The sequence below is a fragment of the Cupressus sempervirens genome, chromosome 4 (genome assembly GCF_028749045.1).
Source record: "Cupressus sempervirens isolate cs-2001-9-10 chromosome 4, ASM2874904v1, whole genome shotgun sequence".
Classification (NCBI taxonomy): Eukaryota; Viridiplantae; Streptophyta; class Pinopsida; order Cupressales; family Cupressaceae; genus Cupressus; species Cupressus sempervirens.
In genome coordinates, this window is record NC_143121.1 from 828,042,296 (window position 1) to 828,068,384 (window position 26,089).

At 33.3% G+C, this 26,089-nt stretch overlaps 1 protein-coding gene across 1 annotated transcript; it reads right to left on the reverse strand.

The window, feature by feature from the left end:
• Positions 1-17,331: 17,331 nt before the first annotated feature.
• On the reverse strand, positions 17,332-21,617 carry LOC149563943 (UPF0496 protein At4g34320-like). Its single transcript, XM_089827053.1, has 2 exons — positions 20,038-21,617; positions 17,332-17,581 (listed from the first exon to the last, which is right to left on the reverse strand). Exons 1-2 carry the CDS (start codon positions 21,597-21,599, stop codon positions 17,575-17,577), a joined length of 1,569 nt encoding a protein of 522 aa, XP_089683179.1. The 5' UTR covers positions 21,600-21,617; the 3' UTR covers positions 17,332-17,574.
• Between the last annotated feature and the right edge of the window lie 4,472 nt (positions 21,618-26,089).

The following is a 26,089-nucleotide window of genomic DNA, read 5'->3' on the forward strand; positions in this document are numbered from 1 at the left end:
AATCATTTAATTGTATAGAGCTCAAGCTAAATATTTTTCATAAAATATTGGAAATGTGTAACATTAAGATTTTTCAAATAATAAATTATATTAAGATGACTAGTTCACTGATTATTATATTTTTTCATTGTTCTAAAAAATATTTTATACAGATCTAAAGAACTCTAAATTATATTTTAATGTTACAAGATGTGGACCATATTTTAATATTGCAAGACCTTTGTAGCAAAAAGAATCAATACTAAGAAAGCTAACTTGTTACTTAAGATCACAAGGCATGTCTATATGGTAGACAAATTTTACATTGGATCTTTTGTCCTAAACTTTCTTTCTTTCTTTAAAAATTCTTCTAAATTTAATAAATTGTTATGCAATCTTAATGTTTTTAAAGAAATGATTTTCAAGTGAATCATGATACTTATTTTATAGATTTTTTCATTATTTAAAATTATAACTTGTAGTATACCAATCAAAAAAATTATAACTTGTAGTAGATTTGGTACTTAGATTTTGTGATATAGCCTATAATGAAGCCCTAGCTTCATCAAATTATATTAAAAAATTAAATATATCACATCTAAAGAGAATAATTTAGGGCCTGTTTCACTGCAAGAATAGGAATAGCTATTCTGGAATACTTATTCTAGAATAGAAAATGGGGTACATATTCCTATTCTCCATTTGGTTCAGCCAGAATTTGATGGGAAATTTGCGGACCCAAAAATTTATGTTTTCTAAAATAAATAAAAGTGGAATAGGAATACGTATTTCAATTCCACCTATTTTGGTGGAATTGCAAAACTTCATTTTTGGGCCAAAATTGGAATACATATTCCTATTTTATTTTGTATTCCAATTCCAATTTGTTGCATCCAAACAAAGAATTCAAAATTTTAAGAATTTACATATGCCTATTCCGCTTGTATTCCCGATGCCAAATGGACCCTTACTAAAAGGAGATTGTAATTGGTATTTGTAAATATATGCACAAGAGTTGAGTTTTCATGGAAAATAAACATCAATAGCTAGAAATGAAAAGTTGAACATAGGGCCAAAATATTACCTATTAAGTCAAGCCCACATAAGTCCGGCCCTCTGCTTGTGTAGTTGCTCGATGCAGCGATCCACGTCCTTGCACAGATCGTCGAGATTTTGGATTAACGGCTCCTGCAGCATCTTTATCTCCTCCGCTTTCTCCCTCAAATCGAGGACATGACCTGCATCATTCATCAAATAATTGTCGATGTACCTCCAATTCTTTTATAATTTTTTGCAGGAAACATGGCATAAAGAAAGAGCTCACAACCAGCTATACACCACAATAGAATGGAGTGGCTAAAAGAAAGAAAATGATCATTGTTGAAATGGCAAGGAGCATGATGAAAGAGAAAGATCTCCTAACTAAATTTTGGGGAGAGGTTGTGGCAATAGTAGTTTACCTAATTAATAGGTGTCCTACAAAGGTAGTTTGTGATAGAATTCCAATGGAAGCATGGTCACTAGGAAGATGGATAGTTGAACACCTAAGGGTGTTTGGATGTGTTGCATATGCACATGTGCCTAAAGAGAAAATATAGAAATTGGCTGACAAAGGTGTGAAGTGCATCTTCATAGGGTACAATTTAGAATCAAAGGCATTCAAATTGTATGATCCATTGAACAACAAGATGATTCTCTCAAGAGATGTGAAATTTCTTTAAAATCAGTCATGGTATGGATCGATTAATGAATCATCGAGCACCTCAAGTAAAATGCCAATTATGAGTGAAGAGGATGTTGATGAACAACAAGATGGAGCAGATAGAAGAAAAGGTAAGCTGCCTCAATTATTGTCGAGCTCTTCCAGGCATGACCGAGTGTCAGTGCCAAGTAATAGTGAAGATCGAGCTGGTTAGCACAGCATCAGCAGTGAAGATTCTAATCCCACACTCTCTTCCCTATTACCAAGAAAGACTAAGAGTCTTAGGGAGATATACCAAGATGAAAGGTATGAAGATAATGAGGAGAGTGTTAATTTTGCATTATTTTCTCATAGTGATCCAATATATTTTAAAGAAGTTTTTAAGGAGAAGAAATGTTGTAAGGCCATAGATGAGGAGATAGATGCTATAGAAAGGAATGAGACATGGGAGCTAACTAAATTGCCTCCCAAAAAGCAAGTGATTGGAGTGAAATGGGTCTACAAGACCAAATGCAATGTTGAAGGCAAGATTGATAGGCATAAGGCAAGGCTGGTAGTCAAGGCCTACAAACAACAGTATGGCAAAGATTATGATGAGATGTATGCCCTAGTTGCAAGAATGGAAACCATGTGTGCTGTCATAGCAATTGCAGCTCAGCAAAAATGGAAGGTATTTCAAATGGATGTGAAGTCTGCTTTCTTGAATGGTGTATTGAAAGAAGAAGTCTATGTGGAGCAGCCACCTGGTTATGAAGTTGCAGGTGAAGAACACAAAGTATATAGATTGAAGAGAGCTCTTTATTGGCTCAAGCAAGCTCCAAGGGCATGGTACAGTAAGATTGACTCATATTTGATGAGCAATGGCTTTAGCAAAAGCAATGGTGAGCCTACTCTCTACATCAAGGCAGAAAATGGAAATGTGTTGATTGTTGTCTTGTATGTAGATGATTTGATTTTTACTGGTAAAGACAAGGCTCTAATTGGTGAGTTCAAAGAGGCCATGAAAAATGAATTTGAGATGACAGACCTTGGTATATTCAAGTACTTTCTAGGCATAGAAGTAAAACAAATGCATGATGGCATCTTCATCTCTCAGGAAAAATATGTAGAGTAGATCTTGGAGAGATTCAAAATGCAAAACAGTAAGCTAGCCCCTACACCAATAGCAATAGGTCTGAAGTTGAGCAAGGAAGACTCTAGCAAGAGAGTGGATCCAACACTATATAAGAGTATGGTTGGAAGTTTAATGTATTTGACTGCAACTCGGCCAGACTTGATGCATGCAATAAGTTTGATTTCCAGATTTATGGAAACACCAAAGGATTCCCATTGGCAAGTGGGAAAGAGGATCCTAAGGTATGTGAAAGGTACCAAGGGATTTGAAATTTTGTATACTGCAACAAATGAATTCAAGTTGGTAGGTTATATAGATAGCGATTGGGTTGGAAGTATAGATGATAGGAAGAGCACTTTGAGATATGTATTTCATATGGGATCAAGTGCAATTTCATAGGCATCCAAGAAGAAACCTATTGTTGCTCAATCTACAGTAGAGGCTAAATACATAGCAGCAAATGCAGCAGCATGTCAAGCTATTTGGTTAAGAAGGATCTTGACAGATTTGAATGAAAGGCAAGAGGATGGAACCACAATTTATTGTGACAACGTTTCCTCAATTGCACTGTCCAAGAATTCAATCTTCCATGGGAGAAGCAAGCATATAGAGATCAGATATCACTTCATTAGAGAGTTGGTGATAATTGAAACGCAAAAGTGTAGTCCTTATTTTTTTACCTTCCTTAGGACATTGTCCAATAGTTTTGTTGGTGAAAGATGTCATCTTGTAGGAGTATCTAAAACCACTTGAACGAGCTATACACATATCTTATTCTTTTCTAGCTTAGTATTTCTACTTGAGAGAATTTCAAATTAAATTTATTGAGTATATTAAATAGCCAAATAATAATTCTTACTTGTGCATAGGGACTCTGTGTGTTTGGGTAGTAATATATTGCTTTCAAATTGAAATGTAACTTGAAGTGAATTAGACATTACATTTCTAATCATTCATAATAGGATATCAATATAAAATTTGAATAGAATTTGTCAATTTAATGAGTATGAAGAGGGAAAAATAATTTAAATAGTTTTAATATAACTTATGCACCATCAACATGGAGATATGATCATAGTACACATCATATTATTACACTGGCATCCAAATTCTTATGATTTGTAAAGAAACCAAATAAGGTTTTTACGAATAAATCACCCCATTTTGGAACTTGGCTTATTTAGGCATTTCTCAAAAAAATTGGTTGGCACTTGTAAATTTTAAAGAAACCAAAATGGGTAAAGGACACAATGAGGGTGCAAAATAATGAAGGGAACATATGGCGCAAAGCATTTGAGAATTACATGATCTATATTTTTTTTGGGAGAAATGACAGTGAGAAATTTGATCACACAATACTATGTGTCTATTTGGGAACTAAATTTTTCTTAAATCTATTTTTTTAAAGAAATGATATAAGGATTGAGAGGTTCAATTTAAAGGATTCATAATGAAATCAAATAATTCCATATAATATTGAGCATCACATGTAAAATATAAAAACCAGTCCACCCATGAAAGTGGATCTTTATAGAAGAAAAACTCTCTCCTTAGGATAAAGGAAAGGGACAATACATTATTTTAAAGGTATAGTATAGAAGATATGATTACAAATAGGCCTTGTATGCTTCGATGAAATGATAGAAAAAGGAACCTATTGTATTGTTCATAGAGAAGAATTAGATATGAAATTTTTGCACCATATAAAAGATAGAGCCCCAAGTAGGGTGGTCTAACATTCAAGCTACATGTGGTGGAACAACATAATAGGAAATGTGGGTGCTACTGTATATATTTTTAACACTAATAATTAATATAATATCTTTTCTAAATGAAATTGTTTATTTTTCTACTAAATTTTGATAATTTTTCACAAAGGAACAATGCAATAAAGAGAGTGATTCTTTCTACGATGATAAGTATATAGTAGATGTTTTATCATTTGGTTATTTATTTTTTAGAAGCTTAATTTATGCTAAACTAATTTTTTTAGCAATTTTTAATGTGAGATAATCTCTTAGCACTAATAGAAAAAATATCATCAATATTCATTGAAATTAGGAAAGAAAGAAATGTAGAGTTTGATATAGAAGAAATAGGATTTTGATGTGGAAGATAGGATGGTGTTTTAGGAAACAAATTCCTATACAATTTTTGGTGACTTGTGTAGGAGGATATATAGGCAACTTTATACATTGTTTATTAATTATGATACCTTGTTCATAAATTCTAATACATTGTACTTCATTAGTTAGGCAACTATAGTATTTTTTAATGTGAGATAAGCTCTAACACTAATGAGAAATGATCATCAATATTCACTGAAATCGAGAAAGAGAGAAATGTAGAGTTTGATATAGAAGTAATAGGATTTTGATGGGGAAGATAGAATGGTGTTTTGGGAAAATAATTCCCATACTATTTAGGTTGACTTGTGTAGGAGGATATATAGGCAAATTTACACATTGTTCATTAATTCTAAGGCCTTGATCAAATTTTCCCTTTATCGAGACTATATATCAAGGGGCTAGTAATTGGCCATTCACCTTTATTAGGTTTTTCCACTACATCATTCTTCACTCTATCTTCAAAGTTAATATAAGGAGAGCCTAAGTTGTCTTGACCTAAACCATGGTGACATTGAGCCTATTCATTTAGTTTCTTAAGATTGTTAATGATATTTACATAACCATATTTTTTACTCAGATTCATGAGTGCCCAAAATTTTTCATGTACATTATCAATGGATACACGACTATCCTCCATACAAATGCACCATTGACAAATTTTCAAAAAAAACTATAAACACAATGGATTTTGCTAAAACAAATTGGCATTTGTTCTTAACGATTTGTATATTTCGTGGTAAAAAATAAAAATTTGGAAAAAAAATCATTGTGTTTTTGTGAATTTGGAAAAAAATTGTTTGACTTTTGTTTTTTGTCTTTGGTGCATTTTGTGTGGAGCTTAGTCAGTGCTTAACAATGGTCTCTTTAAGATATGTAATATTTATTAGTTTTTAGTGATGTGTTGTGACAAAATGAATTTTTTAGCTTTTGTACTAACCAAAAGATTCATAGACTTCATCAATCCTTGGCTAGTAGAACATGCTCTAGTGCATATATTAGTACATGTCAAAGCATCTTATGAAGCCTCACATATATTAGAGATGAGATTCATGTTGCTTCTCCATATTTTGCATGTAGCATACAAATTGTTCTTGATAGTAAGAGGCAAGAGGTCTCTGCAAGGCTCTCACTACAATAGGTACAAGGCTTCATGCCGAAAGAGACACTGAAGAGGGAATGTTTACCTCATTATCTTCCACTAAAGTATGTGAATGGGTATTCTCCCCTTAAGTGTATAGATCCACAGATGGTTGTACTTATATACCCATGCTCCCTTGCTACTCATGGTCGTTATCCAAATAACGACCAAATTCCACTCTATTTTGCATGACAACTTTATGCTAAGGTTCGCTTAGGTAAGGTGGCACGAACTACACGGATTTACCATGACATTTAGGATAGGGATGTGGTAGACTAGTTGATAGGCAGGTAGGTTATCCACTACTAACACATAGGTCGATTATCAGAGAGAGGGCACCTACTATTTCCCCTATATTAGGTCTGTTAGCCAATAAGGCCATGCATAACACACAATTGCAAGGGGTTATTTAGGGAGTTGGAGAGATTTTTGCAGCTATCAGATCTATTTCTAGTGATGAGGTTGGCTAGTATTTAATGTTACATTGACATTCTAGATCATCACTTGGCGTTTCATCTTCAGGAGACTTGTACAGTGTAGTGGGCATCCCTTCACTAACTAGCTTAGAGGGTCTCACTGGAGTGTTGGCACGAGAAACTATAAGTATTCTTGCAGAGGATCTATTATATTCATATAGATTCACATTAGAGAATCTTGGCATACCGATATTAGATGTTTAACATCATGTCCACGGTGGTATTAGGAGACATCCTCACCCACATTCCTCTCATCGATTAGGTAGTGGTCATGATGGTAATACACATCATGATCCACCTACTGACCACTCTTTTACTATAGAGGGACATATACATACTAGTGCAGACCCTTCAGCTAGTGCAGGGCATGGTCAAAGTTCAGATGTGGGCCTTGATGATGTTGACTTCACCTTGTCGACCATAGGATGGATGGACTTGTTGACACATGATGATTCTACTTCTATGCCATCTCATCTAGTCAATACATTTGGCTCATCATTATTAGGACATGTGCCAGCCACTAGTCATGGCAGTGTAGATGTACAGATGGAGCTAGATGAGGCCCAACAAAATCTAGATATATTGATGGACACAATCGATGTTAGGCCATCTAAGTATTATAAAATGCCACCATCTACAAAGGTAAATCTAAAGTTTTTTACATGTTCATGTTAAAATTTCAATTGAACATTTGTTCAACTAATAATGTATGTATGTATACATATTGTGTCTTTGTAAAATTAAATACATGTTTTAATATGATTTATTGTACACATGTATGTATGTATTGTAGGGGGGCATTCCTTTTTTTAACTCCATTTGATGCTTGATTGTATACACCGTTGAGACTCAATTGATGATGTCAGTAGTGGATAGGTGAGTTTTAATTTTTTTGAATTAGACACGTGAGTTCTAAATGTACTATATAAATTGCATGCAATTTGTAAATTTAAAAGATATTTAATTATATATGAATTATATACATTCATTTCACTTTCTCTTTAATATATATAGGGTTCAGCACATCCTAGTGAGCATCGTGATAGCCAGTATTTAGACCGCACTATGAGGAGATATCATGATGATAGTCCTACACTTGACGATCTATAGTTTCTTTTTATATCATAGATTATTTGATCTAGACTTTCATCCAAATTATACATGTTTTTGTTATTTTTTATTTGATGTAGGCTTTCATCTAGATCAGACATGGTTGATGATTGACATACATATATACTATGTTCTTATATGTTAGATTATGTTGGATTATGTTAGACTATGTTCTCTTACATGTTAGATTATGTTGGATTATGTTATTAGACATATTAGATTATGTCAAGGATAATGTTATATTATCTTGGTAATTATGTTAGATTATGATAGATTATGTCGGATTATGTTAGATTACATGTTCGTTTACATGCTAGATTATGTTACATTATGTTGGTTTATGAAATTGATGTATATTTCTATGAAATTGGTTAGGGTTACGGTTAGGTAATTAACTTTACATAATTCCTAATTCCTTATAATGCAAGTGATATTTAGATATGATTATGGTTAGGGTTATGGTTAGGTAATTAACTTTACATAGTTCTTAATTAGTTACAATATTCCTAGTTCCTAATAATGCAAGTAATATTTAGATATGATTAGGGTTAGGGTTATAGTTAGGTAATTTACTTTACATAATTTCTAATTAGTTACATGATTCCTAAATCCTAATAATGCAAGTGATATTTAGATATGATTAAAGTCTAGTCCTAATTTCATCCCCTTAAGACACAAGTCCTAATTTGATCCCCTTAAGACAAGTGTTCAAATTTCTTCCCCTCCAAAGGCACATGTCCTAATTAGTTGCATACAAGTTCCTAACTTCTATAATTAGTTACAAATCATAATTTAAACTTCACAAGTTAAATGAAAGAGTAAAAGTAATATATAATTAGTTACAAGTCCTAATTTCATCCCCTTAAGACACAAGTCCTAATTTGATCCCCTTAAGACAAGTGTCCAAATTTCTTTCCCTCAAGGCACATGTCTTAACTAGTTGCATGCAAGTTTCTAATTGAACTATAATTAGTAACAAATCACAACTTAAACTTCACAAGTTAAATGAAAGAGTAAAAGTAATATATAATTAGTTACAAGTCCTAATTTCACCCCATTAAGACACAAGTCTTAATTTGATCCCCTTCAGACAAGTGTTCAAATTTCTTCCCCTCAAGGAACATGTCCTAATTAGTTGCATACAAATTTCTAATTGAACTATAATTAGTAACGAATCACAACTTAAACTTCACAAGTTAAATGAAAGAGTAAAAGTAATATATAATTAGTTACAAGTCCTAATTTCACCCTCTTAAGACACAAGTCTTGATTTGATCCCCTTAAGATAAGTGTTTGAATTTCTTCCCCTTAAGGAACATGTCCCAATTAGTTGCATACAAGTTCCTAATTGAACTATAATTAGTTACAAATCACAATTTAAACTTCACAAGTTAAATGAAAGAGTAAAAGTAATATATAAGTAGTTATAAGTTCTAATTTCATCCCCTTAAGACACAAGTCCTAATTTGATCCCCTTAAGACAAGTGTTCAAATTTATTCCCCTTCAAAGGCACATGTCCTAATTAGTTGCATACAAATTCCTAATTGAACTATAATTAGTTATGAATCACAATTTAAACTTCACAAGTTAGATGAAAGAGTAAAAGTAATATATAATTAACTCAACCAAAATCCAAATTGAAAATGATCAAGTTCAACCAAATTTTAAATTATTGAACCAAATTTCAGATTTCAAATAGTTCAACCAAATTTTAGATTTCAAATAATTCAACCAAATTTCAGATTTCAAATAGTTCAACAAGTTGTTTCTATCTCGTATCAAGTGGGTCAGCTCGTTGCTGGATAACATTTAATATTTTCTCATGATCATCACTATCGAGTGTCCACTTACATATTCCAGGTCCTTTGACTAGATGAAGAGTTAGACTAGTGACAATAACATGGTTACTATCCTAATACACCTTATTGCTAGGTTGATAATCAGTGAAATGAATTCCATTCTTAAGTACTTAATTTGGCTTCAAATATGTTCCTTGTACAACAAGAAAACCTACATAAAGGTCAATCAAATAATTCAATAAATTTGAATTCATATAAAAACATAGATGTACATACACGTACATGATTCAACTATATAGTAACCCGTGGGAAACATAATTCCATCACTTATTTTAGTCTTTGTTAGCTTCTCTCTTTGTATGGTGCAACCCACTAAATAATAGATAACACCTTCTACATTTTTAGATTCTACCATGACTGCAAAAACATTGCCTACATAAAGTATATGCATATAAATTCCATGTGTCATGTACATGAGTATATATATATATATATAAACAAAAAAGATGAAATATATACCAAATCTAATCAATCCTGAAATATGGTCATAATCACTAGAAATCAATGGAATATCATCACAGTTTTCATCCTCAAACTCATTTGTATTGATAACATCTAGTGGCACCAAATTCCATTTACCCACATATCCATGTTCTTGATTAATGGCACCCATCATAGTTTTCATCAATGCAATCAGGAAAAAAAATGAGTATTCTCTTGTGCGCAATGACCACACATTACTATCTGTACTCATAACTGAATGCAACGATCGTGTCTTCTCTATCCTCTTGCATGCATGCATTGATCTTCTATCGACACCTGAATGTAAGGTCCATATATACATATATATAATTAGTTTTAAACATGTGTGTACCATAATTTAGTTATGACATAACATATTAAATATAAAATTGATTCAATTATAATATTTGAAAATTAATTTATACCTGATACCTCCCAAAACACTTTGAATGGTATGATTTGATCTACTTGCGATGACATGTTATTTGTATTTTTTGGCACTGTGCACCACTCAACCACATCATGAGCATTATTAATGCGGTATCCTTTATAGTCCATTTAATAATTTCCTAAAGAACATTTGATACAAGCTCCTGCACCATCATGCTCACCCTTTCCATGTCCACACTCAAAAAAACTCGAAATGTGTAGTATATTAAGGTATCGATGATATCTACATAATGTGTAAAATGATCTAGCTGATTTAAATTGTGTTGCACATCCATCTAACCATACAAAATGCTTTTCCATTTTTATGCCTTTGTTTTTCAAATAATCAAATAATGTCTTAAAACAATGTTCCACAAAATGTATGTTGTGTTCTTTGTCATCACTAATGTAAAAGTGATACTCTTTTTTAATGACTCGTTGTTGATCTATACTTTTCACACCATCGAGATCAATTTGTGCATGTTGATAAGACACTTGAACTATATAGTAACCTGCTCTGTATAGTAGTATTCCACCTGAAGTTGTTTTTGAGAAATGAATGAGTAACTCTATGCAAAGTCAACAATAGATAATATTGTCTCGAGTGAAAAGGATTCTCTTAGTGTTTGAAACTACTCTACTTGCCACTTAGCAAAAAAAGCATGACGTATATATGGTTGAATCAATTTATGAAAATTTGACATAAATTCTCTAGCAGGTATGTCATCCTCTACATATTCCAACCTTGTTGATTCTTTTCCAATTTTTGTTTCTGACTTTATGTACTTATATCTCTTACATTTTACTATCCTCATCATATCATTATCTTCATCTCTCATAGGAAATTTTGTTAGGTTACCACATGTTTCACAAGTTCCTCCCATGCAATCTATTTCACCTATTGCATGATCATTTGGTTTGTCACATAAGATTGATGTTGTGAATTGGTTCGGTCGTTTATGAAAATAATTTTGAGATCTATCATCTTTCTGAACCCTTGATAGTACAAATAAAATTAAACATGATATCGACAACAACATGTTTCAAAAGATCTATCTATCTTCACAAAATAAGGTTTCAATCATTCAAACATTGTTTGTCCAATCTTTGTGTCAGGATTTAAATTACAAAATGAGAGATACAATTCATGTTGTGTGACATCCAACCAATGTTTTGTGTTTTGAAGATACTCCTTAGGCCCAATCCTCTGCTTGATGGTACCTCTTCTATTTGGTGAAGGACGAGTATTATCAATCCAAAATGGAATGACTAAGTTCTTAATTATTACGCAATCCTTTTAGATCGAGGAACTCTACACATTAGTGCCCAGTTTCCTTCTAATGTACTATCATCCAAATTGTTTCTCCTTTTTAGATAATGTAATATCATCTTTTGACTATACCCAATATAAGATGACAATGAAGAAATCTGTCTTTTTTTCCATAATTCCTAATTTAAAATAGATGTTAGTATCACTCTTCATGCAATGGATTTATCTATAGATCTAGATTTTTTTCCAATAGAGTGTAACCCTTCCTTAACACTTTCAACAATATCTTTTTGTAGTTTAGAATTCTTCCTCTTTTTTACACTTGTATCTATACCCAATAGTTTCAATGGCTCTTTTAATTCATCTTTAAGAAGTGAAATTGATAATAGTTGAGCTTTCTCTGCTGTATCAAGATTCTCAAATTGTGCAATTATTTCGTTAGACTTTTTATTCAATTTCCTCTTCAGAGTATGTGTAGGTTGACTAGCATATTCTCTCAATTTTTCGACATCCATTTCAATGAAATGATCTATGTTTCTATGATTAATTTTTCTCTTCAAAATTTAAGCTTGATTAACATTCTCATTTGTTGTTTGATCTCGAGTTGCAAGAAAAATTAAATTAAAGACTTAAGATACAAATTTTCTTTAGGGTCCACATATGTGTATATACATAACAAATGAATTATTCAATACAATTTTATCTAACCTTCAAATGGTCCTTCTTCAATATCCATTGCTTCATCTTCAATTTCCTCATGTCCAACATTTTAATCATCTACTACTACACGTGCACAATATAACAAATAAAATCAAGTAAGTTTGTAAGGGGATTTTTCCAATTCAGGGCTTTTGTTGAGAAACAGAGTGGTTTATCTATCAAGGTATTGAGATCAAATAGAGGAGGAGAGTATAAGTCAAATGATATTTTAGATTATTGCAGGGATCATGGAATCAAAAAGCAATTTACTACTAGTTACACACCATAGAAAAATGGTATTGTAGAGAGAAAGGATAGGACAATAATGGAGATGGCAAGGAGCATATTGAAAGGTAAGAACCTTCCTAATGAGTATTGAGTTGAGATAGTTTATTGTGCTATTTATATCTTGAATATGAGTCCAACAAATATTGTGAGGGACATTATTCCACAACAAGCATGGAGTGGTAAGATTCATAGTGTTTCTTATCTCACGGTGTTTGGTTGCATTACATATGCCCATGTTCCTAAAGAAACTAGAAGTTAATTAGATGATAAGTGTGAGAAATGCATTTTCATTGGCTATGATGAGAAATCTAAGGCATATAGGTTGTTTAATCCTATCACCAAAAAAGTCATTGTGAGTAGGGATGTTGTATTTAAAGAGGTTGAATCTTGGGATGGAAATATAGATAAAACTGTTATAGGTGCTACAACAATACCATATGATGAGAAGGATAAAAAGATCATGAAGATCAAGAGGATCAACCAAGTGACCTAGAAGGAACTCCACCATAAAATCCACAAGGAGATCACTTAGAAAATGAAGTCAAGAACATGGAGAATCTTTGAATTCACAAGTAATGATTCAAATCCTATACTTGCACAATTGAGATCAAGGATTACAAACAAGAAAACTAGAAGTTTGAATGAGATTTATGATCAAAGAAGTAAAATGGATTTGAAATCAAATTGTTCTTTATTTTCTCAAGACCCTATATATTTTGAAGATGCAATTAAGGAAGAACATTGGATTAATGCAATGGATGATGAAATAGAATCAATTCAGAGAAATGATACATGAGAATTAGTTGATTTTCCTAAGAACAAAGATTGCATTGGTGTAAAATAGGTTTATAAGACTAAGTTTAAAGCCAATGGAGATGTACAAAAATATAAATCAAGGTTAGTTGCTAAGGGATTTTCACAAGAATATGGGGTTGACTATATTGAGAAATTTGTACCTATGGCAAAACTTCATACTGACTGAATAGTATTAGCTATTGCAGTTCAATACAAATGGATGGTTCACCAAATGGAGGTAAAATGAACATTTTTTAATGGATATTTGGAAGAAGAAGTCTATGTGAAGCAACCACCAGGATATTAAATAAGAGGACATGAAGACAACGTTTATAAGTTGAAGAAGGCACTCTATGGTTTGAAGCAAGCGCCAAGAGCCTGGTATAGTAGAATAGATTCATACATGATGGAGAATGGATTCAAGAGAAGCACAAGTGAACCTACATTATATACCAAGATCAATGAACAAGGTTTGATTTTGATTGTTTGTTTATATGTTGATGATTTTATCTGTATAGACAATCTGTCTATTGATATGTTTAAATCAACAATGAAAAAGGAATTTGAAATGGCAAATCTAGGATTGATGAAATCTTTTCTTGGCATTGAAGTTACTCAAAATGATAAAGGAATTTTCATCGTCAAAGAAAGTATGCAAAAGATTTGTTGAAAAGATTTAGATTGATAAATTGTTGTCTAGTTTTGATACCTATGGTAGTAGGCACCAAACTAAATAGAGAAGATACTAAGAAAGGTTTTAACTCAACTATATTCAATTGGTAGTTTGATGTATCTCAAAAAAACTAGATCATATATTATGTCTGGAGTGAGTTTAATCTCTAGATTCAAGGACTCACCTAATAATTCACATTGGTAGGCAGGAAAAAGAATAGTGAGATAGATTGCAAGAACTATGAATCATGGCATATTGTATTCTACTTCAAATGATTTTAAATTAGTTGGATATAAAAATAGTGATTTTGCAAGGAGTATTGAAGACAGAAGAAGCACACCTCGATATGCATTTTATCTTGGGATAGGTGTTGTAGCCTGGGCATCAAAGAAGAAACCTATAGTAAATCTTTTATTAGTTGAAGCAGAGTATGTAGTGGGAACAACATCAGCATGTCAAGCAATATGGATGCGAAGGATTTTGAAAGACTTAATGCAAGTTCAAGATGGACCTACTAGAATCTATTGTGATAACAAGTCTGCTATTGCACTTTCAAAGAGCCATGTGTTTCACAAGAGGACAAAGGACATTAACACAAGGTATCACTTCATTAGAGAGTTGCTTAGTAACAAAGGAATTTATCTACATTGCAAATCAAAGGAACAACTTGCAAATATCTTCACCAAGGCTTTAGCATAGGAACAATTTGAGATTTTGAGACAAGCATTGGGAATTGTAAATATTAATGATGTAGATAGTCAAAATTAGGTGGGAGTGTTAAAAATAATAATTTATACTTAGGATTAATTGTCTGTCATTAGATGTTTCTAGATTTTTTGGTTTAGGTATTTTGGTTGTGTTAACTATAGTATTTTCCAAAAGTATGTAGATATTTTGTCTTGTCGGCTAATGCTAGATTTATCTAGAACATTACATACACTTGCCTATAAAAAGGTACTATGTATTCATTTGAGATCATAGTGAATGAAATGCAATCTATTTTTATTGTGCTGCAACACATTGAGTATTGTGTTTCCATTTTCTTGTGCCTCTACCCATCCATCAAAAAAGGATGCATTAAAAAGGAGGAAGGGGAAAAAGATTCCTCATAAAAGTCTGGATCATCTTCATCCCCTCCACCATTGCTAGATTCTCCATCAGATGAAGCCCTACCTGCTCGTTGCGCTCCATTCAAAATTGCACCCCACTCCATTTCTTGTTTGATGCTGACTCAATTATTTTGATCAATTATTTTTTATTAAGTATTTAGATCAGGTTTTTTTTTTCCTGAGTTTGATCTACTATTGTTCTATATTTGTGTGTGTTTTGGTGATGATTCTCTAAGATTTGAGGTAGAGAGGAGGGTAAACCATCTTTTAGGCTAAAACTATTAGAGGTTTCATTGGATTAGTATATGCCTTTGTCTTATTGAAATGTTAATAATAATCTTTTGCTTCTTTGCAACCCTTACCATGGGTTTGATGTATTTGGTATAAAGTTTCTATCACAAGAAGAAGCAAATTTCATCAATGAATGATGCTTCTTGGCCAAGAGCCTATATTTTGGTTATGATCCATTGTTCAACAATAGTTATTTTACAAAAGTGTTGCATACCAGGTTGTTGAATTCTATCAACTCTAACATAGATCTCTACCAATTTAAATACAAGTTTTGAACTCAGTTATGAGTTGAGCACTTGAGTTGCCAATCTCCTTTTACATTTCTACAATGCCTAATCCTATATTTACAATTAATTGAAGACATGTAGAAGGGGATTTGAATAAATAAGTTAAAAGAAGGTAGAATTCTATTAATGTAAGAGAGAAGTATTTATGTTTTTGTGTATTAAGTAGTGGTTATAAAATGAATATAAGATAGATATAATAAGATAATAAATAGAGAGATAAATACATATGTATCCCTCCCTCTATTCTTTTGCCCGCCTATGACTCTCTCCATTTCTCTTCCAAAAATGCTCTCTCTATGATCACTCTCTTCTTCTCCCACTCTTTATAAATCTCTCCTCCCAGCCATGTCTTTCTCCATCTCTTCATCTCTCATATTTTCTTTTTTGTCCATTTCTCTATCTCTATGTCCCTCTCCCCACTTACCTATTTCTTTTTCTCTCTTTTACTTTCTACCACTATCTATATTTGTCACTATCTCCACATCTCACCCTCTATCTCTCTTTTTGTATCTATAAACATATTTCCCTCCTCTTCTCTTGCCATTTTTTCTATTAGCATATCTCCCCCTCTCAATCCATTGAGACCCCCCCTCTCTTTATAAATAGAGATAGAGATAGAAAAATAAAGGAAGAGATATACAAAAAAATATTAATATTTAGTAAGAAGTAGAACTATAATTATATAACATAATATAATAACTTAAATCTAAAATTTTGAAGTTTTTTTTCACGATTTTCCACCATGTTTACACCTTTAAATTTACACTGAAAGATTAGCTAGTAAAATCTACATCTTCCACTATCTCTTGTTTCTTTTGTTTATTTGTGAATGGAAGTAGGTAAATTTATAGTCTAGTTTAGCAAGTTGACGAGTCAATGCTAGCACAAAAAAATAGAGATAAAATTATATCTTTAACTTTGTTCTATGTAGCAAGAGAATTAAGAAATAAATAAATATATAAATAGTTTTCTTCAAGATACTCTATCAACTCACTTTGTGTCTCTCCCTCTAGGGGCTATGGAATTCATGAATATAAAATATCTAACCTTACTTCTTCTTTTATAAAAACATTATTAGATTAAAATTCAAAATGATCACCACTTAGGCTAGAAAATATCTTCTATCATTGATAAACCATAATAGTAATGTTTGTGTTGTTGTTATTGTTACAACAATGTATTCACTGCAAAATAATTTAGCAATAATTACCACCTTCTCTTTCTCATGATCTCTTGTATAGATTGCTTTATTCACTCGAAAAGATTATATAAAATTGATCCTAATTTTTCATATAGAAATAAAAAATATGAAGTTTTACTAGTGCTACCATATAAGACTTTGTAAGAACCTAAGCTAAAGAATTATATTCTTCCATCCTAAACATACAAATTCTTGTAATAGAAATCTAGAAGGAATTAGTCTTAGAGATGCAATAAGCAATCCTCTCTTTAAATAATGAAACCTTGTATCATATCACAATTTTTTAGTATAATAATATATATAATTAGATATTAGATACTTTTCTAGTAAAGAAGGAAGGTCCATAGTTTTGTTCAACATTTAATAGATCATATACAACTGGAAGAGTCTCCTTTCTGACTTGCCCTAACACTTAATTTAAAGTAGCTTCTTGTCCACTCTATAAGTATGTAAGTCCTTATTAAAATGAGAAATATGAATAGACATAATGAAATAGCCCCATATACTAGAAGTCTGGTGTGCCAAAATATAGTGCATATCCTAATTTTTCCATTGTAATCCATCACACCCTGAAAATCAAGCGAAATCTAGAATCAGAAAAATCTATTGGTAGAAAAAAGAAAAGCTATTTGATAAAAAAAAATTAGCTTTCCTTTTATCCTTCACAAATGGAAACCTCCATAGAGGATGAATCTTGGAAGTTGCTTTTCACTCCATTATAAATAATTTAACTTATTTAAAAATAAATCAATATTTTGGGTTATTAGTTTATTAATGATAGAAGAAGTTTAATCAATTAAAATGTAAATGAATAATAACTTTGTAATCAACACAAAAAAAAATAGGAATTGTAATATCTATATTAGAGGGAAAAAATCTTAATTTTTTTTTTTTTCATATTTGGCTGGGGTTAGTCTCTCTTGCCTTCATTGCTGATGTTATTTGGGAAAAAAATTTAAAATGGTGGTGGAAGTGCAACTTTTATAACACTTAGAAGGGTAACTCTGGACCTTTTGGAGCAAGATTGATCATTTGAGATTCAAATGGTGAGCTTATTGCATGTAGAGGGAAACATTAATTGTATGGTACAAATAATGTTGTTAAGGAAGAGGTTGATCTCTTGGTAGTACTAGAAGCCAAGAAACTAGGAGTTAGGAAACTTCATGTGGAGGGCGATTCACAAATCATTGTCAATGTGATAATAAAAGGGGACAAGTTTTCTTAGCATTTGCAAAGCTACATGGATCAAATTAACATAGAATTAGCATCTTTGGATGACTTCAAATTATCACATGTCAAAAGGAAAGACAATAAATAGTGTGGCATCATGTCCAATTGGGCATTAGATCTCAATGTATGAAATTGTACTTGAGAATTTCCAAACTTTAAGGATCAATGGGTGAAATCATTCATGATCATTCCTTTCCTTTTTTGGCCACTGTCAACTTCATCCATTTAATATAGTATACATGCAATGATATTTATGTGATGGGAGTTCTTTTTGTTACTAGAAGTGCCATGTTATTACTACCAATTAGTTTGATACTGATGGAGAATGTTTGTTTTGTGTGCCCTTAGAATTGGATTCTTAGTGCAAGTTGGGTTTCATAATCACATTGTCATCGGAGAAGATTTTTGTAATTGGAGTGATGGACTTTTCTTTTACTCTCATATGCACCAGGCAAAAAATTCTTTAAAATGGACAAACAAACAAGATTAGGCTTGACATAATGTTCAATTTTGTGGAAAATAGATTAACTAAGAGTGGTTTGGTTCTACTAGGGCAATGTTCGACCAAGTTGAGAGATGCCACTAAACCATCACCAACATCTATTCCATGATCATGGCATGGGCTCTATACTGGGCGAGGATAGGGACATCATCAAGCTTTTCATGGAAAAATTAGTCCCTTGGGAGGCTTTAGGTGGAATAGAGGAGATTTTAGCAAATTTCATCCTAGAAATAGAGATAAATTTGGGTGATATGCAAAGTGGCTTGGAAAGGATTTGAAGGCACCAAGTTAACAATTTTTGTCTGATAATTACATGAAAGATTCATAAAAAGGAGGTTTGTAACGACTAGAAAAGGATGGTTTGGTATGAAAATAAAGGCAATGATTAAGCTTGGGATGAAGATGTAGAAAGCATGAAAGCTAGTTTTGTTTGGATGAATGAGGATAGAGCAAGACTTTAGGAGAAACTTCGGCAATGGGAGGTGGTTGGAAATTGAGAGCACAACATATCTAAAGAAAGAATCAATGTATGGCTGCACGAATAGATTGGTGGTGTCATGGTTCCAAGTTGGTACTAAGGGATGGTAGTTTTCCCTAATGATACCTTGCCATTTTATTGTAGTTCTCCAACTTGTTTGGGAGTTTATAATGTGTTTGATGCCCATTGTGCACAGGTCTCTTATGACTCCTTCATTTTTGAATGGGAATGTCCATTTAGGTTCTCTAGTGTGGCATGACGCTAACTTCTTTTGCATTGTACAGGCATGTCATGACTGTAATTGGAGGTTGTGGATATAGAAATTTGTAATTTCTGATTTTTTTGTGGTTGATGTCCATATTTACTTGCAGTTCATTTTGGGATTCCCATTTGTTTCAGGAAAGTCTTGGAAAGCCAAATTTGGCTGTTGGATTCAGAAATGTCTTGGAAAGCCAAATCTGGTTGTTGGATTGTAAAATTTTCCTATATTGACTATAATTCGGCTGTTAATAGCCTGTGGGAATTTTTTTGACTAATTAAATTCAGAAACTATTATTACAAAAAAAAATTAAAAAGAAAAATAAATAAATCTTTTGTCAGTATTCTAAATACAAATCTAAGTGATCAATTGATACAAATCTAGGTGTTCTGAATATACATTTGCAATTTGTTGTCAGATAACCTTTCAGATATTCTATATCTAAGATCTCTATCTAAAGATTATCTGTAATGGAGAAACTCCTAATCAATTTGAGTAAAGATTACCATTTTGTGTTCTCTAATTTTCTTCATTAATAAACCAATAATAAAAGTACCTGATGTTCTTGCAAATGACTAGGACGCTGTTATTTTGTATTTCCTGTCTGCAGCGACTCACATGATTTGAAATCTTGGTGATCTGGTTCCTAAAGCTCTCCCGCTTCTTCAAGATATCCTCAGCTACAGCCTTCTGAATATTGGTCTGCTCCTCAAAGCTTCGATTTTTCTTCACGAGACACATGAATACATCGTTATTGATATTGGACTGGTCGCCAAAGCTCTTGTGCTTCTTCATCAAATCCTCCACATCAGCACTCTGGAAACTGCTCTGCTTCTGATCCTTGCACATATGGAGATCTTCTTCCCCTAGAGCATTCTGAATATTTGTCTGATCCTCAAAGCTCTGGTGTTTCTTCTTGATATCCTCCACCACAGCATTCTGCCTGTTGATCCTGATCTGGTCTTCAAAGATCGGCTGTTTCTTCCTGATATCCTCCGCTGAAACATTCTGGGTGTTGGGCGGATCCTCACAGATCTCTTGTTTATTCCGCATATCTTTCACTTCAGCTTTCAGGGTACTCATGGTGGCCTGGTCCTCGTCATGACTCGGCCGTTGCTCCCTGATAAACCCCACTGTAGCCTCAAGAACATCGATTTGATCCTTAAAGCTCTGCTCTTCCTCCCTTATATTTTCGACCGCATCCTGCTGGTTTGCTTCGTCCTTGCAATACATGTCGACGCTTTCGAGAATCAAATCGATGCTGCTCTCCAATCGCTCCACGCTAACCTTGATTTGATTCAACTCGTAAAGCCCACCGTAGGTTATTTTCTGCATCAAGTCCAAAACCTCACATTTCACCTTGACGGTCTTCTCGTACTTTGCCAACTTAGAGCCGAACCAGCGGACCAAGCAGCTAACGGGATTCGAAATGGCTGTGAAAACGATCAATGGGTACGGCGCCGACGCCATGGTCCCTGCCACCACAGCACAAATAAAAAAGGAGGCAGTCACCGTCGCAAAAATGATGTAGAAAATCTTCCGGCAAGCCCTCACGCGCTTAAGGCTCTTATCCAACTTCCTCTTTTTTGCGTGAAGCTTCTCAAGAATTTGTTGGTGCTGTACGTGGGCAGACTTCAACAGCTCAGAAAAGTCCTCATTAAAGGAATTCTCAGCCTTAAGAAACTCCTCCAGCTTTTCCTTACATTTGCTGTACTGTGCCTTTCCGGGAGGAGGATTTGCGGGCGCTATGAAGCGTAACGCGACCTGAAGTAAACTGAGCTTGCCTTTCATCTTTCCCAGGCAATTGTTGATCTCATTGTAGAACTTTGAAGTCGTTGTATTGAGTTCCTCGTAGAGCTCAACCAGCTCTCTCAGGTTCCTATCTTTCCAGATATCTTTCTTGTTTTCCAGTATGAGATTTTTGAAGCGCCGGTCTTGTTCAGCCAAGCATGAGATGACCTTCCTTAACAAATCCGTAGACAAGCGGCCCTCAGCACTGGCGTTGATAACTACTTCAATCTCAGCTTCGAGGTTGTCGTCGAAACTCTTCACGTCTGAATCATCTCTGCACGCCTTTCTGTACCTCCTTTCCCAATTACTGGGCTCTTCGCCTCCCATCTTTAATCTCTCAACAATAGAAACACTACAACATGAAGGGGCTTTTAAGACAATATTGGAGACAATTTTTAAGTGAAAAGGGGCTTTTAAGACAATATTGGAGACAATTTTTAAGTGAATCGTTGTAATTAGAGACAAAAAGAAAGTTGCATATTGTCTTAAGTATTGTCTTTAAGTGAGTGTCTTAAACTATTGTCTTAAAGTATTGTCTTATAAAGACAATAAGGAACAAGTGCTACTATTGTCTCGTAGAGACGATTTTAATTTTGTCTTTATAGAAAGAACAACAATGTCTTTAATCATGCTTATTCTCTTCTTGAATACAGTTAGAGAGAAGATGATATAAAATAATAAATTAAAGATATATATATATATATAAATAAATAATATAAACTGCAATATAATTAATTCATTCATGTTAAAGCACGATGGATTCGAACCACCATCCCCCTGCTTGTAATGCAGGTGCTCGTCCATTGAGCTAGCACCTTTTAAAATAAGGAAAATTAATAGTCTAACGTTTTGCAAATAAGAGATACAAGAAGGGAGCAAGACAGATTAATTCACTAAGTAGGAACATTGGTGGTGAGTTGAGACTTACATATGGATAGAGACGGTGATGGGTTTTGGCAGGTTCAAATCTCACACTCAAGCTTGCTAGCTCATCACACAGATGTTGAAACAAATTAAATGGATCTAAAACTCGTTTTAATTGTAAACTATAAGACATGGTTACAAATGTTGATTAAAAGCTTTTGATAGTTTCAAAAAATTGAATTCTAATTTAAAAACTTTTACATGTTCTCTACATGTGCTACCTTGAGGCTTTGAAAATGGGTATGCACATACAACAACAGAGACAGATTTTAGCTACAGCTGACCTGGTACCCATGTACACCTAATGTGGAAGTAAACACAGGCATGCCAACTAATTTTCATCACCACTTATGCCAAGACTAAAAGCCTTTAAAAGTAACTAACTTATTAATCAATTTTAAATCACTGCATTCCAAGAAGACCATTAAACTCCAATTCTAAACACGACAATACACATCAAGTAGAAGTTGAATCACCCTAGGGAAGATGAATGGAAGAAAAAAAATTTAAAACTTTAAAAAAAGCCAAATCTAGTGTAATAGAATAGGGAAGTACATTGGAAATTAGAGACATTGTTGTGAACAAGAAGGAGAAGTGGGGTTGTGGGGCAATGACAGGGAGATGTGAAGAGGAAGAAAATAGCTAAGAAGGGTGCAGTAAGAGGGACAAGAGCCCGGTGTCTGTGGACTAATAAGTGTGTGGGAATATCAAAATAGAGGAAGCAGAAAGGAAGCAAAATGCATACCAAAAAAGAAAAACCAAATTCCAAACAACTGCAAGAGAGTATTGATTTATTTAAGTTAATGTTGGGCACAAAGACTATTGAGCTGGAAGAGGAGACATTCCTGGCCACTAAGGCTTGACATAACCTTGAAAGCTGGTTGATGTGGTTTACATAACCTTGAAAGCTGGTTGATGTGGTTTATGTGGTTTGATGGAAGGATTGTGATACTTGACACTATTTTTCTAGATAGATCAGAATAAGCTTGGGTCAGTGCTATTCCTCTTTGATTGGGAATGCCATGAGGAATACTTATCACATCTTCCCTTAAGAAATGATGGTCTCTCATGTAATGAGAAGCCCCATGGTCAAAATTTAAGTATTCCATTTAAATAGAAATATATGAGAAAAGAATAGACTCGCTGAAAGAAATGTTGGAAGATTAAGGACTTGTTGGTTTTTCCCACATTCTAAAAAAAAAGTTAAGTGGAAAGAAAATTTGAACTTATTTGCATAAGAAACCATGGCAAGTCAAGGTCCTCCCTAAATGATATACACGTTACTTAAACGGTTAAACCTTGTAAAGTCTAGTTGGCAACTGTAAGTTTTTAAACATTAAACTAAACTTCCCCTTCTTTATTGACCAACCACTAGTTACAAAAACAACAGGAAAGGTCAAAGAACCATACAATGTCATTTGAGATGTGTCTCGTAGTTTATTAATGTGATAAATCTGTAAGAGGTTCTGCTTATAACCACCTGTACCATGTTCTTCCCTCAACATATTAAAGCCAAGTCACAAGAAGTATAATCACAATAATAAGAGAGATATATCTTGAAATGTAGAATAGAAGCACCATTCCCAACTGAAAAAATAAAAAAGCTAAATAGCTCACTTAACGACCAAACTTTGTGTCAAGAGTTTGTCTTACCATTGGCTTCAAAAACATGGTATTCATGCTTTCAATAATGATTATGACACAAAAAATATGAATGGGAAGTAACTAAAATGCATAAATTTTTTGTTGATCAAATGCTGCGATCTGCAGTAAAATACAAGCTCACCATGCTTAATTAACCAGGGTGGGCTGCTATCTAGTATACAGAGGTCTATCTAACGTGCAGAGGTAAGGCTTTTAAAAATCACTGGTCAATAAGATAACCAACCTTCCAGCAAATGGTGCAAACACGCTACTGCAGAATTTGTCTGCAGCCAAGCTTTAAACTTAGATATCCAAATAAAAAAAGCCATCATAGCAGCTAAAACTTAAAAAAGCATGAAAGTCAAGGAAGTAATCCCCATAGCTCAATTCAATACAACCAAAAATGTGCAAACGAAGTAGTCATCAATAATCATAAATAGTTACAAAACAATAAGGATGATTTTTGATGGTTTGAGTGTTAAAGTCACAGTTTTTTGGGCTTATTTCAGATTCTCTTAGCTGACTGTATAGGTTATGCTAAGCATACCAAGGCCGTTATGTTTCGTCTATTTTCTATGTATTTGTACTCTGAGTTTAGGAAATATGCTGTCCGATCACAATTTGATTCCTAATCTGAGCTTGCTATTTTGGAAATGAATGTTTGATTCCATTTTCTTTTAGAATGTCTTCCACTCAACACTCTTGTGTCATAATTTTGTGGACAATGTGTCAGTCCAAGTATTCTCTTGTGTCATGCTTTTGTGGACAATACATTGATCCAAGCATTCTATGCTCATTCTTTTGGCAAGTGTAGCTTCTTTAATATTAGGTCCAAATCTTTCTTAGGGATTGATGTCTTTCCTACCTCATCTTCAAAAAATTGTGTCACTTTAAGATGTCCTTACTAATAAAATAGCATATCTATGCCAATTTTTAAAACAGATACTTGACTAATAGCATAATATCAAGTCGATGTTTCTTTTTAGAATGAAGTATTTTCTTTATCTTTCTTTCTACTTGGTTTTGATATCATTCCCTCTACACAAGAAGCAGAGGATTCACAACAATGAAATAAGCTTCCCTAACTATGACAAGATGGGCTGGCCAATGATAACATGCAATCGGCCTACCATGTTTAACTGTCATGCAAATAAGCCTGAAGAACATCAGTACATATCAGCAGTGACCTATTAAGTTGTTTTAGGACCAGCAAATGCATTTTTCAAGTAAAAGAGTATAAAATTTTTTACACTTCTTTTGAAACTTTTGAACATGATTTCCCTGCGAAAGAACATGGTTTTTCCAGCATATGGGGTAACCATATCAACAGGGTCATACCTTGGTTTAACTACATGGGCTCCTATTCTCTCCTATTTTTTCCTACAATGGGACCCCAAAGACATGGATCCAAGGGGTTTCTAGATTCCTCTATCAATATATATTAAGAGAAGAAAAGAAATCTAGCCTTTATGGATTCATCATAAATCATAATATGATCATCTACAAGGAAAGGCCTCTAAGTTGCATCTTTCTCTGTTTTTCTAGAATTTAAAATTTGCCTTCTTTATTAACAAATGATTATATTGTAAAAACCTCTTAGCAATATCACAATTTGACTTTCTGTGGAAAAATCATCCTCATTATCAATGATTACGTTCTTGTAATTCAATTGACATGTATTTTCTTCTCCTTTGCACAGGTTCCCAGGATCTTCTTTTTACTTACAAGAATCATTTATTTTCTTTAGTTTATTATGTGCTATTACTTTAAAAGCTTCTGTTGATCTTGATGGAGCACATTTTTTTACAAAATAAGAGCTCCCATCCAAAAATTGGACATTAAGCATGGAAAAATCATCAGATGCAGAAATAATTCATGAAGTTCAGGATGCAGATGCATCATAGGGACATCTTAAGAAGTCTAGGAATGGAATTAAAGATAATGCATAAAACATTGAACTTTAAATTGGAGGAAAAGTTGTCTTGTAGGTACTTGTGATAACAAGTACAATGAGGGAAGACTTAACAACGATCATGGCTATAGTGTTGTTTAAAATCACATGGTTATTGCACCTGTTAATGGAAGCTTAGGGACATACCAGTTCAGTTGTATTTATGGGTAAGGACAAATGGAATTGGTAGGGCCTCTGATGGAAATTGTAATATCACAGAAATAGGAATCTCACATATTGTAAATAAATATTATTTTATGTGTTAAGCTTCAGGTCTCAGACAATAGGAGTATTCAAC

Coding starts and splice junctions, on each gene's coding strand:
- LOC149563943 (XM_089827053.1), bottom strand. CDS start 21,599: ATGGGAGGCGAAGAGCCCAGTAATTGGGAAAGGAGGTACAGAAAGGCG.